General features: G+C 40.0%; 1 protein-coding gene across 1 annotated transcript; it reads right to left on the reverse strand.

The window, feature by feature from the left end:
- Nucleotides 1-4,825: 4,825 nt before the first annotated feature.
- Nucleotides 4,826-8,297, reverse strand: TSPYL1 (TSPY like 1). Its single transcript, XM_053913573.2, has one exon. It carries the CDS (start codon nt 8,048-8,050, stop codon nt 6,815-6,817), a length of 1,236 nt encoding a protein of 411 aa, XP_053769548.2. The 5' UTR covers nt 8,051-8,297; the 3' UTR covers nt 4,826-6,814.
- Between the last annotated feature and the right edge of the window lie 5,223 nt (nt 8,298-13,520).

The raw sequence follows: 13,520 nt of genomic DNA on the forward strand, positions 1-13,520 counted from the left end.
AATCTCTATGTTTCCTCAATTATCATCTATAGATATGTTTTCTGTAACTATGGCCTTTAGACATTGATTGATCAGCTTTGCCTGCATACTGTATACCCCTGCTCATACCGATCCCAATAAAAGTCATTTCGGAGAAGGGCTTCAGGCATTCCCCACTGGAGGGAATTGCCACCCCCTTTCCCACCAGAACAACAGATTGTGTCCTGGACAACTCATTTCATCCTCGGACTCCGTGGGTCCAGGCTTCCCACAGTTCTAGAATTTGCATTTCTAACAAGATTCAGGTGATGCTACTGGTCTGGGGACCACCCTTTGTGATCCACTGCTTTAAGGTGATGGAAAGGAGTAGGATGGAGCTAAAGAGTCAGAAAGAAGGGCCCAAATAAGGTCAGAGAAGCATCCTATAGGCATATGAATGTGCAGAAATGAAAAGGGAAACTCCGGGAGATTCTTGAGAGTGCCACAGGGAAATTATTACTGTCAGCACTATTTCAGGACATACTGTCCTAAGCAGACTTAATTTCTTTAGTGGCCTAGCATTGAGGGAGAAAAAGTTGAAAAGTAATTCCAAGATTGGAATTATAAATGAAATTATACAGCAGTAAGAAAAACTTGCAAATAAGATCTTAAAAGTGGAGTCAGCAACTTTAAGCACAAGAGAGAAGGCAAAATACTGGAGATGGGCAAATGGAGTTCCAGTTTTTGAATTCCCAATAGTGTAAAATCTGTTATTTATTTATTGAGGCTACAATTTACATACACCATATACAATGCATGGATTTTAAGTGTACCATTTGACAAGTTTGGGCAAATGAATACATCATCTGTGTTGTCATCACCCAAATCAAGATATGGAGCACTATCACCTCTCAAAGTTCACTCTTGCTTGTTCCCAGTTACTCTCCTGAACCCTCAGGCAACCATTCTGTATTTCTATCACCACAGATAAGTTTCCCATGCCACTTCACATTTACCCATTATATAGTTCGTACTCTTTTGTCAGGCATCTGTTCAGAAAATTTCCAGAAGAGTAGTACTAACACTGAGGAAAGGGTTGAGAGACCAGAGAGAGAGAGTAACAACTCCAGAATTAAAAAGTTTAAGGGAATTTATGGACAGAAGCAGGCTGTGAGACAGCAAGCATCAATTTCCTTGTGTAAAGGGGAAGGAGGTGTGATATCCATAGCTGAGTGGCACCTGCTAACACAGGTGGCTTATGACCATGTGCTACAGGCTTGTTAAAAGATGTATAATTCAAAGCAGTAAACAACTTATGGGCCCACTTAACTATGCAAGAACATTCCTTTCAGGTGAGTCTGGCCCACTCCTCCTTGGGTGAACTGGTGGTCGGCTTGCTTCTTAAGATGGTGTTGGTCATGTTAACTACCAGGAATCATGGCCAGGTTGTTGTTCATGATGGGGTTTGGGGTTGAAGAGTAGAATACTGAAAAGAGCTCTCTTGTGTAATTAGGCTAATTCCATTCTGTAAAACTGCAGGGGTTATAATATGGAGCAGATGTGCTGAGAGCTTTCCATATGCCAGGCACTTTGCCATAACTGGGTGTTATAAGGTGGTAATTTATGAGTAAATGTAACAAAACTGGGAAGGGAGTGAGCACTCCCTCATTCAAGGAGTCCAAGGAAATGTTATCCATGACTCTCAAACCTGTCTGCACCCATGGTCTAACTTAATTGGTCTGGGGTAGAGCCTAGACATCAGGATTTTTTCAAAGCTCCCTGCTATTTATAATGGGCAGTCAGGTTTGAGAAATATGAGGCTAAATGATTACTTGTCTAAATGTAAATTAAACAAGAAATTAAAATTGAGAGGAAGATAAATGGAATTAATATTCATTACATATTATATGCCAGGCACTGTGCTAGGTATTTTTGAACTCTAACAGTTATTAACGATGTTAGTATTTAGTATCTTTTAGCACAGTGCCTGGCACAGTAAGCTCCCACATGTTTATTACTGTTATCCTCTCTACAACCTTATGTTTCCCAAATAAAACCTGGGAGAATATTAGCTTATAATACAGGTATTACCATCCTTGCATTATGGACAAGGTATTTATTTTGACTAATGTACTTGAAGATTCTAAAACTGTGAATTAATCCAAACTTAAAGCTAGTGTGTCTTCCCTGCCTCTTCAGGTCACTAGTAAGGCATCTGGGTATTTATAAAAATTAGCAACTTAAGTGACCCTTTTCATTTTTAATAGAACCGTTTCTTCCTGGCCTGTTCTCAAGGAAATTACATTAAATGCAAGTCCTGAGAAAGTGAAGCCAAAAGTAGACATCCAGTTTTCCTAATGTGGGCTGATGGAAATCTTTCTGTGGGTCTTGAGAACCTCTGAGGTCAAAGGAAATGGATCAAGGTGGCCCTTTAGAGCTGAAACAAAGCACTTCAATCACACGTTCTGCTCACAAGTGAAACGCCTCCCATACTAATAACTGGATAAAGATTATAATTATTTTTAAACCATCTAGCACTTCAATTACATATTAACATGGAGAAAGAAGTTGGCCCTGAGGGGATGGTCCTGATCATCTGACACCTCCTCTTGACCACATAAATCCTGTTTGCTTGTGCATGTTACTGGTTTGAGGGATTTGCTAGTGAAAACATCCAAGGAATGATATCCCCTCAATGAGATACTGAGTTCTTCAGGGGCCAGAACAATCTTTACTATTCCATATAATCCTTAATATAGTATCCAATACAAAATAATAATTGCTTAAAGGTTGAAGCAATTACTAATCTTCAAAAATAAAATATGCTCCTTCAAGTGGTGAGCATTGAATTGATGCAATACTAGATTATTTTTTTTCCTATTCCTGGCTAATTGCTAAAACTTGGAGCCCATGTAACATACACAAAGTGGTATATTTAATGACTAAGATTACTTTATTTTCTGAGCTCCATGTACATCTGTAAGCCAAAAATTACAGAACATTTTATTCTAGAAAAATATGAAGCTGTAGGTCATAAATGTTGCTGGAGACTTATTAACCAGGATCAGTGCCAATTTGGCACCCAGATCTACCTTATATCCAAATAATTTTACACAGTACATTTTGCAAAGTACTGAATACCGTATCTTACTTAGGATGGTCATTGAGAACAAGTACATTGAAGGCATTTCATTTTACCCTTTTTTACCCACTGGCCTCTAGTTATATTTTACCCATTTTGAATTTAAGCTAGATAACCCTTGTCCTAAAATCACAAAAAATTTCATGGGGAGAAAGTAATGTTTAATTTTTAGGTATTTTTATATGCTTTGAGATATTCATCAAGTCTAGAACCATGCTGATATAAACTTTACCAGTAGCCACATTTAAAAAACGGATAAATACAAAATTCATTAGTAATACATTTCATTTAACCCAATATATCAAAAATAGTATTTCAATATGCAATCAACATAAAAAATTAATGTCCCATACCAAGTCTTTAAAATCTAGTTTTTATACTGACAGATCTCAAGTTAGACTAGCCACATTTCAAGTGCTCAGAAGCCATTGGTGGCTAGTGGCTACTGTACTAGGCAGCACATTAGTCTAGTCTAATGGCCTTCAATCTCCAGTTTAATAGTCACCTTGACATGTACAGAAACAAAGCACAGAAAAGTTGATTCAAAGTTAATGCTCGGGGAAGGTTGTTATACTGTTTGGACTTTTTCTAGCTAAACAAGAAATTTGCTTTTATTTAATAAAGGTTTTGCAAAATTTTTTGACATCAATTTTACAAATGCCTTGAAAACCATTTTTCATTACCTCATCAAAATTCTTTCTGGGTACTAAGCTTCTTCTTTCTCCATTTGAGTTGTTCATTTTGTTGTTCAATTAGTATTTATCTGACAGCTATGTGCAAAAAAACATTAAGCTAGATGCCTTGAAGGAGGTAAGACACCCACCCCCATCTCTGCTTTCACAAAACTTTCAAAAGGGACAGTGAGAAACATGTGAACCTTTGTAGTTTATTTTACTGTATCACTGTGTCAATTACTTGTTTGCCTATCATACCCTCCCCCATCCCTGCTTCCACAAAACTTCAAAACTAAAAAGGGACAGTGAAAAACATGTGAATAAATCTTTGTATTTTACTGTATCACTATGTGTTGTTTCCCTGACATTAGTCTTTCCTCAGTTCTTTATCGATAAAGGGAGTGCACTTTATCTTCTTTTACTCTGTTATCTTCCTGGTCCTGACAGAATGCCTTAATATTCATGAATTCAATATAATGTATTGTGTTGTTTTCTACAACAGAAGATCCTCCAAAGTACACCAAGTATATAAAAAAAATTTCTTCATCTTCCTTCCCTACAAGGGAATAGAAGAACATAAAGCATAAGTTACTTATGAAAAGTCTTACTGGATTTGACAGAAATAGAAGGTGGTGAGGTTTGTAGAAAAAAACAAGCAAGTTTTTACAGCTAAAAAAGTATGGGATAGAAGAGTGTTACCACTTACAAGAATTCTCTGAATGTGTGCTTGTTAAAGGCACAACTGACTGAAAAGCCTGAATGATGTGAGACTATTATCTACACAGATAGAAAGTGAAGGGGGTGGGGAGTGCTGCACAAACTGCAAGGGAAAAAAGTGACTTCGTGAGTAAACAGTCCCAATTGTGGACATTTTAAAAACACACAAAAGCATCACTACTCCCTACCTTGCAAGACACAGTAGTGTGTCCTATTTTATTCTTCGTTTGAGATAATGCCTGCGGCATCCATTTAAGAACTTTATTAAATTTCAGAGTCTGTCACCTTGAATAATTTCAAGAATGTTTGTTAGCAGGGTGAAAAATAAGAACTCTCACAGAATAACATGGTTTTATTTTGCCATCATGCACACATGGAAAAATAAATATGCTAGTGATACACTTCTCACTTGACAAGAGCAATCTCCCAAGTATTTAAGCTATTTAGGAAAAGAGACACAATTACTAAGTTGTTAACAGAGCAATTATCAAGTAAGACAATCAAGCTACATACTTTCCCCAGGTTATTTTCCCATGAAGATAACGATTTCCAAAGCCTTGAGAATTTGACAAGTTATTTATATTTCTAAAAATGCAGTTTTGACAGAAACAAGAACAACTTGAAAACCATTATGAATATTCATTTAAGTTTCTATTTCCTACTGGAAAATAAGATTATTTTTCTAAATGTTGCTAAATGAAAGCAAAGAAAGCCTGTACAGTTCAATTTTCCCAGTAAGCAGAAACTAAGAAAATAACAGGATTTTACTAAACACTAGACACAGTTAAATAAAGGACACAGTTAAATAAAGGACACAATATTAATCTTCTCCATAAATTAAGTCAAATCAAATAAAAATGGGAGAAAGCATATAAAGTTGTTTTGTGTTTCTTTAAAGAACTATTCTCTCATCAACATATTTAACACTTCAGTCTCCTTCAATTCTCCCATGGAAATTCTAAGCTAAAGTATTTCTCCTCCTATCACTAACATGGGGGAAAAAACCTTTTCCTTGAACACTCTTGTCAGTCAGTCTTAATTTTAGGCCCAATTTTTACCTGGCTCATTTTTGCCTGGTGTTTTGAACAGTTTCCCCTGCTTAGGGCACCAATCACAATCTCTTTAGTTCTTGTACCCATTATGAACTAGGTAACACGTTTCATTCCATCTAGATCTGTCTCCCTCAAATCCTCCAGGTTCTGGGGGCTGGGGAAGAAAGCAAAGGAAGAGCAAGCTCTGGCACTCTATTTTACAAGACAACCTGTCCCTGGAAATCATGGAGAGCGCTAAATTAAACTAAAAGGTCTGCTTTTTGCAGGTATTTCTAAGCTATCTTTATTTTTACTTTTATTTTGAGATTAAGAGACACAGAAAGTGTACTGCTATCCTGACAATCATGTTCAGGCTAAGAAAAGGAGGTCTGAAGAGATACCTAGGTTCACCTTTGTGTGAACTCACTAGTTGAGGCTGAGAAAGCCTGGACACCAACCTTATTCTTGTCACAATGAAAAGGTCTAGCCTGTCACTTCAACCACTTGCCTGACAATAGGGTTCCTGGATGACAGGGGTCCAGGAAAAAGGGGGTGATGATTCGAGATGTCTTTCAGGTAGAGGAATGGAAGGGCTGGAAAGGAAACTTGTGCTAGAAGGAAACTTGGGGCTACCACCAGTTCTGGGGATTCTGGTTTCCCAAATTGAGAGGGGCTGACACTGGTCTGGAAAAGACGTTCATCCAATAGGCCGCAGCCAAGAGGGGTGGGCACAGCCAGAAGCAGGCAACAATAGGAGGTGAGCAGAGGTACAAGGGGAGCAAAGGAGTCACATAAATCACAAAGACCAAGTGGCCCACTGCTGCTCTCCCTTGATATATCATTAATGTCCTGCAAATGTCCACAGGCTGTATGCCTGCACCGTAGAGCAGAGGGAGTAGAATGCATTCCTAGATGAAGCTGGAATTCCAGGTGGTAAGAGTCAGACCAGCGGCCCTGGAAACAAACAGGGTCCAAGCAGTGCAGATAAAAGCAGTGGAATTTAGAGCATCACTACTTGGCTTAGCAGTAATGTGATTCACGGCCATGCAGCATGTAACAGTAAGGCAGAACAGCATGAAGGCTGTAGAGAAGGGGAGAAGCCAGGCTGTGTGGAGTGGAGAAGCATGGCCATGAAGGTCTCAACTTAAGGAGAGAATTAAATGTCCAGAGGAAAAGTTGCAGAAATGTCAGGAAAACAAGAAAGTAGAAGGCATACCATTTCTGTTGCCCAAGCACAGTTCCAGCAAGAGGTGTTAGGGGACCTTGTGCAAAGGCAGTCCCATGGGCAAAGTTTAACCAGACTGGAACCCAAAGGGTCTGGGGATCTCCACTGGCTCCCTTATCGGGCGACGTCTGGCCCTGCGGGCTCCTTCACGCAGCAGGTAGTATTGCAGTGGATTTGGCCACAGGTCCTCTTTGATAATCTCAGCAATCCTATCAGACTCGGGAAGGCTGTGGTCTGAAAACCAGGTAAAGAAACTGCAGACAACGTCTTGGTTCCTGCGAATGAAGGACTGGGGTTCGTGGCCCCTACGCCATATGATTGGAGTGGAAAGAGACACCACTCGGCCAGAAGCTCTGACCTCATACTCTTTAACAATCAGCTTGTTTCTGAAATATGGGTTTCTTCGAAAGAAGAACTTGAATTTGCAGCCAGTTCTCGGGTGCCTGAACTCTTTCACTTCCAAATTGGTTATGTATCTTAACATCTCTGCATCTTGGCCCCTAATCATGGGGGACAACTGGGGATGATTCCGGAAGGCAGTGACCCAGAAGCCCGGGATATTCTGAATGATGTAGTTCCTCCGCTCCAGGTAGTGTCTACGCATGCGTCCAAACTTTTGCTCTAGCTGTTGGAAGGCCCTGTCAGCCTGAGCATTCACAGTGTCCAGTTCCAGCTGGATGGCCTCCAGGGGGTTCATGCGGAGATTCATATTCAGGGGCTGGGGCCCTGCCTCCTCCTCCACCTCCTCTACCGCTCTGGGTTCCTCCGCCATTTTTACTTCTTCACCTACAGGCTTCTCCTCTACCTCCATCTCCTGCTCCACTGCGTTCTCCTGCTCCACTGCGTTCTCCTCCTTCACTCCTTCCTTCTCCATCACTCCTTCCTTCTCCATCACTCCTTCCTTCTCCATCACTCCTTCCTTCTCCATCAGTCCTTCATCCACTGCCACTTCAACGTTCACTCCCTCGGCCGTGGCCTCGGCCACCGCCTCAGCCCCCGAGCTCTGTGCGCCACAGGTTTCCAAGGCCTCCTCTGCAGCCCCGCCGCGCCGCTCGCCGAGCTGACAACCATTGTTCAGGCAGCGGTCCGTTGCCATGGACACAGACTCGGCTTCCAGGCCCTCGGCCGGAAGCGGAGCTTCTCCGAGCCCCGCTTCAGTCGCTCCGTCACCGCCATCCCCACCGCCTCGGCTCTGGGGAATGTGGCCACAGCCCGCGGGGCCGTGGGAGGGTCCCCCGTCCTCTGGAAGCGGGGGCTGTGGCAGCAAGGCGGCCTCCAAGCTTCCCTCACCCGTCTCTGCCATCACCTGTGACGCCTCGGTTTCCTCGCGGAGCTTCAGGCACCGGGCTGGCTCGCGGCCTCCGGGAGCGCGGTCGGGAGTGCCGCACGAGAAGGGCCCTTTCGGCCCCGTCCAGGCTGCTCTTGCTGCAGCAGCCAGGGCAACCGCCGGCTAATTGCTGTGTTTTCCTCACAGAAGAGGCGCTCGCTGTGAACGGACCGCCGGCGCCGGCGACTCTCGGCTCTCGCGACTGTCTACGTAAGGGTGAGGTCACGGCGTTAGAGCTCACAGTCACGCGAGACTTCACTGCTCCCGGGATTGGTTCCGCTGTAGTCTGGGATTGGGAGGTGTTCTTACCGTTTTACTTTAGTGAATTTTAGACGGTGCAGCAATGATTTGACTTACGTAAATAAATGTAAATGGACTCAGAGGCTGGAGGCCCTGAGAACCCCACCTATAATACATCCGCAAACTGCCTGCAGCTTGTAAATTGGGGTAATTGTAGGGGTCACAGTGCTACATTGCGTGCTTTGTACGAAACCATGTTTTCTTGGTTTTCCGTAATTTTGTTTTAAGGCAGGAAGGTAAATCTATTCCCTGTTATTCCGTAATGTCCGGATGCAAAATTTTTCTGTTTTTTTTTTTTAACTAAGATGAATTGCAAATTGTTTCTCTTTTCTCCAGTGGAAGTGACATGAAAATACCAATTCTAGCCTGTAACATCACTGGGAGCACAAGCTACTTAGGGACTTTTTTACCGCTAAAGTGACGCATATTATTCCTTGGTAAACCTAGATTTATAATCTGCATCGAAGTAGAGCTTGTGCTACATAATGTCTGCAAGAATTAAGCCAGGATCAATTTGCTAAATCTTACTCAATGGCCCCCCGCTGTAGAAAGTAAAGCTATTTCCAACCCCATAAACTAACTATTTGTTACAGTATTTAGTTCTGCAAGGTTATAGGAAAGTTTGGCTGTAATGAAGTGTGTATTTGGGACAATCAGCTCATAGAGTTCATTTATGAGTTATGTCATTGTCTCTGGTTTTATTTTTAGATTGTTGACTTGTAAAGAAAACTGGTGTTAGACTTACAAGGTCTCAGAGAAACACCAGTTAAAATGGATAACCAAAATGGTCTTGAAGTAAAAAATAAACTTGCAGAATGCCAACATAGAGTTAGTTGACTTGAAGTGCAAAAAAGTCAACTTTTTTTATTTGCTTTGCCTTATATGGTAGGCTGAATAATGGCTGTCAGAGATGCCCAACTCCAAATCTCCAGAACCCATGATATGTTTCTTACCTGGTAAAGAGACTTTGCTGATATGATTAGCTTACAGATCTGGAGATGGATGATTATCCTGGATTATCTGGGTGGATCCTCTGTAATTCTATGGCTCTTTATGAAAAGGAAGCAAGAGTGTCAGTCTGAGAAGAGGTGACCAAAGCAGAGGTGAGAAAGAGAAAGAAAAGTGAGAGAGAGGTTTGAAAAGGCTACGGCTGCTGGCTTTGAAGATGGAGGAAGGAACCAGGATTCAGCAGCTTCTAGAAGCTGGAAAAGTAAGGAAACAGATTCTCCCAAAGAGCCTGCAAAGGAATGCAGCCCTGCCAACACCCTGATTTTACAATGCTTAACCTGCAGCACTGTAGGATAATTAACTCGTGTAGGTTTAAGTTACTAGGTTTGTGGTAATTTCTTACAGAAGCAACATGAAATGGGTACTCTTTGGTTTGATATTTTGTGTTGCATCTACATGTGCCTCAAGTTTTCCTCGTAGCAGTCCATTCAGCCTTGTCTATTGCTTCCTCTGAGGTCCTGCCTAACAGCTTGATTTATCATATTTTGAGATTCCTTTTGGTTATCAAGACCAGAAATCTACTTACGCAATAAACAGAACACAAAATGAAAGCCCAAACCACAACAGATACTTGAGAAAACCATGAACTCGGGAAAGATGGGGTCATGCTTTGTTTACCACTCTTTTCTTAGTGCCTAGCACACTGCCTTGCAGTGTTGCATAGATTATTAGAATGTTAAATAAAGGAGCAAATGAGTAGAATACGGTTTCTCCTGACTGTAGCTTGATGGTTGCAGAAGTAAAGGGCATGCAGATTTCCTCCCTATATGCCACCAGGAAACCAGAGGACTGCCCTACCTTGTGAAGGAAGAAAGTCTTAGTCAAAATAAATTTGTATATATGCATCAAAGACTATGAAAGCATTAAAAAAAACACAGGAAAAACAATTTTGTTTTACAAATAATTTACATTTGTGTGGTCACACAGTATGACAAACAAACTCTGAAAGGACCAACATATGTAGGTGAGTTTACATAGCAAAACCTCAAACTACCAACACTGTATTTCCAATTCTGTCTGAACAAGCCGCGGTAATGATTCCAGGCCTTAATTTCATTTCTCTCTGCAAGAAATGGATATAGATCCTGTGATGCACGGCTGAAATTACTTTTGTATAGATAAGAATGAATCATGGAATTTTCCACAAGGCCCACTTTTTTCTAATTGCATGAAATTATCCTCAGGCTTGTATTAAATTATCCAAATTTAATTTGGCTTGTAGTGGAACTTTTATTACTCTAATATGCCTTCTATTTTTAAGCAGAAGACAGTGCCACGCTTTGACCAGTCCTAGAAGATGCAGTTTTATTTGTCAAAGTCACAATTATGTTGTACACATAATGTTATCCTCTTATTTTCTCTGTTTCTGCTTCCTGTGAAAATTAGTGTTCTAATTAATGTTAGGGAAAACTCCAAAAAAAGATGCTACATGTAAATGATATCAGGACTCTGGTAAGTATAATTTCCCCAGATGGTGTTGAGACACTTCGGAGGAATCCTTCCTTCTCTTATTCTTTTTCTATATTGGAAAAGTAGTGATATGTACATATACAGAAAATGAGGAAAACATTTTTTTCTAATTTTAATTATCTGAAAATCACAGTAGAGAAATGATTGTGATTATAACTCTTTCTTATAGATAATGGTGAGCCCAGGTTATGGTCACTTTTAAATAAGAGAAAAACCAGTGAGAAGCGAGGATTTAGAGGGAAAAGCAGATAAGTTTATTCTATGTCATTTCTCTGTTTAAAGAAAGAATTTTTGCTTAGAAGAAGGAACTCTGTAGGATTTTAACCTGCTTTAAGTCCCCTGTGCTCAAGGATTTATTTTACCACACAGGAGGATAAAGGTGATTATTTGCCACACGAAATTGTTATAATAGTAGGGCCATTATCTGTGGAAGTCTTTCCTTACCTTTTTGAACCTGAAGTCTTGAAAAGAATATGTATGTTTTTTATATGACACGGGTCATCTTGCTATCTGAAACACTCTCTCCTTAGGCAGATATAGTTCTCTAAGAGCCCACCACAAACCTATCTTGCTTTAGAATGTGCTTGGCACTTTACATGCATTAAATTGTCGAATTTTGTAAAGGATGGAACAGTAATGCTGAGGGGTTAACTAACTTAACCAGGTCATGCATAGAATACCTGCTCCATTTCCTCTCCCTCTGGGCACAACTTTTCTTAACCATCCTACAATTCATTAATTTTCCTCTGAATTCCTACAACTCTTTTATGAGCTGTGCCACGCAATTTAGTACTGAATTGTACTCTTCCTCTTAGTGACTGCCTTTTCACACATGGCAGTGTCATCATCCCAGCATCCCAGCATCTTACCGTGAAGCAGGAGCACAGTGCTTTTTCTTTTATACTTACTCAGCATTGCCTGGAGCTGAGATTTTGGTAGATCCTTAATGATATTTGTTGGTTTGAATAAAATAAAACCTTAAGTGATCTTACAAAAACACTACTGTTTCTGTACTGGCAACACATTTTATGTGATGGAGGACTATATTTTGGCTACACCTCATATATTACCTATTTGTATGTTGGGCTATAATTGTATAATATAGAGCATTTCTGTGGCAATTGGCAAAAAAAAAAAACATCATTACCCAGAAGATAGTCTAATCATTTCTAATACAAGTTTGTGATAAAACAGTCACAAAACTATGGAGTTATTTTCCATCATATCAGGAAATCATTAATTCATCAAGAGTACTTTCTCAGGTGGTAAGGAGTTTAGCAGAAGTTTAGACATTTTGTTTTGCAGAAATATAGGTATACTTTATGGTTATAATTAATGATAGCTTTCGTGTATTTACTGCTTCTGACATACCAGCCACCATTGTAAACACCATCCCTTGTATTGCGCCATTTAGTCCCTATAGGAACTCTGTGACGTAATGCTCTTGCCATCTTTATTTTACTCACTAGGGAAGTGAGGCAAAGAGAGACCGAGTCACTCACTCAAAATGACATGAAAAATGGTAGAACCATGATTTGAGTCCAGGTAGTTTTACTCAAGAGCTCATGTTCTCTGCAAAATGTGAAGTTGCTTTCTTAAAACAAGAGCATAAAACTATCATTTAATGTTAAATTAATACACAATTTTTTTGCCTCCTCCTCTGTTCCTCTATGAACATACATACTAATATTTGTTAGGAACATGCCTCCAAGGATTTGCTTTCTGTTTGCATGAGAAGCATGTATTCATGACTCCTAAACTCAGTATTTTCTAAACCCTTTCAGATCACATGTCACCCTTCCACAGCAAACATTATCTAAAAGTCTTTACTTTCTTGAAACGAAATTCATAGATAATATAACCCAACTATGCATATAAATAGAAAAACATCAATAAAATGATTTAGCTCTGAAATAAAAGAGACATAAAAGCAGTTTATAATAATGTCTGTTTTAATATGTAAAGGCATTAACATGCCTATACTATAAATGACGAAGTAGTTAGAAAGTTATACCTGTTGGTACAATCACCATGGATGGAGACTGACAGGTAGCTTTTACTTGTGGCTCAAATACCATGAGTAGCATTGCTCTTGATGACGAGATTTCCCAAATTAGTGACCAAATTCTGGTTAAGTTTTAGAAAAGAACAAGAAAAAGTTTCCCTCAATTGCCTTGGTCCTGTATTTCTTCCACTGTAAGAAATACATTTTCACATTTCTGAAATTAGCATGTCTTATAAGAGCAGTCGGCCAGGTGTCAGTCATGAGGTGGTTGTTATTGTCGCTGCCTAAGCATGTGCAAACTTGCTTATTGTTACTGATTTCACTTCTGGACTATCTGAAGAAGGGATGTAACCACTGGTTATTGTCTGAAAACTTTCCATCAATATCATTGGAAGGCTCAAAAAAGTACCAACATCAAAACTTACATAATTTTGGCATCGGTGGCTTTGAAGAAAATCCTAGACACCAGAATTGAGCACTGCTTTAAGAAACATAGTATCATCAAAATGGTTGGCAGCAGAGAGGGTAATAGTGTTTGAGAAAAACGCGGATATTCACAACTCTAAGTCAAAACCTGTTTCACAAAATTTTCTGAATATCAAGAAGTTTTGGAAATACCTTAATTTACTTTGCTTTTGTTTTTCCTTATATATATATGTCCTA

The sequence above is a fragment of the Desmodus rotundus genome, chromosome 11 (genome assembly GCF_022682495.2).
Source record: "Desmodus rotundus isolate HL8 chromosome 11, HLdesRot8A.1, whole genome shotgun sequence".
NCBI classification, from domain to species: Eukaryota; Metazoa; Chordata; class Mammalia; order Chiroptera; family Phyllostomidae; genus Desmodus; species Desmodus rotundus.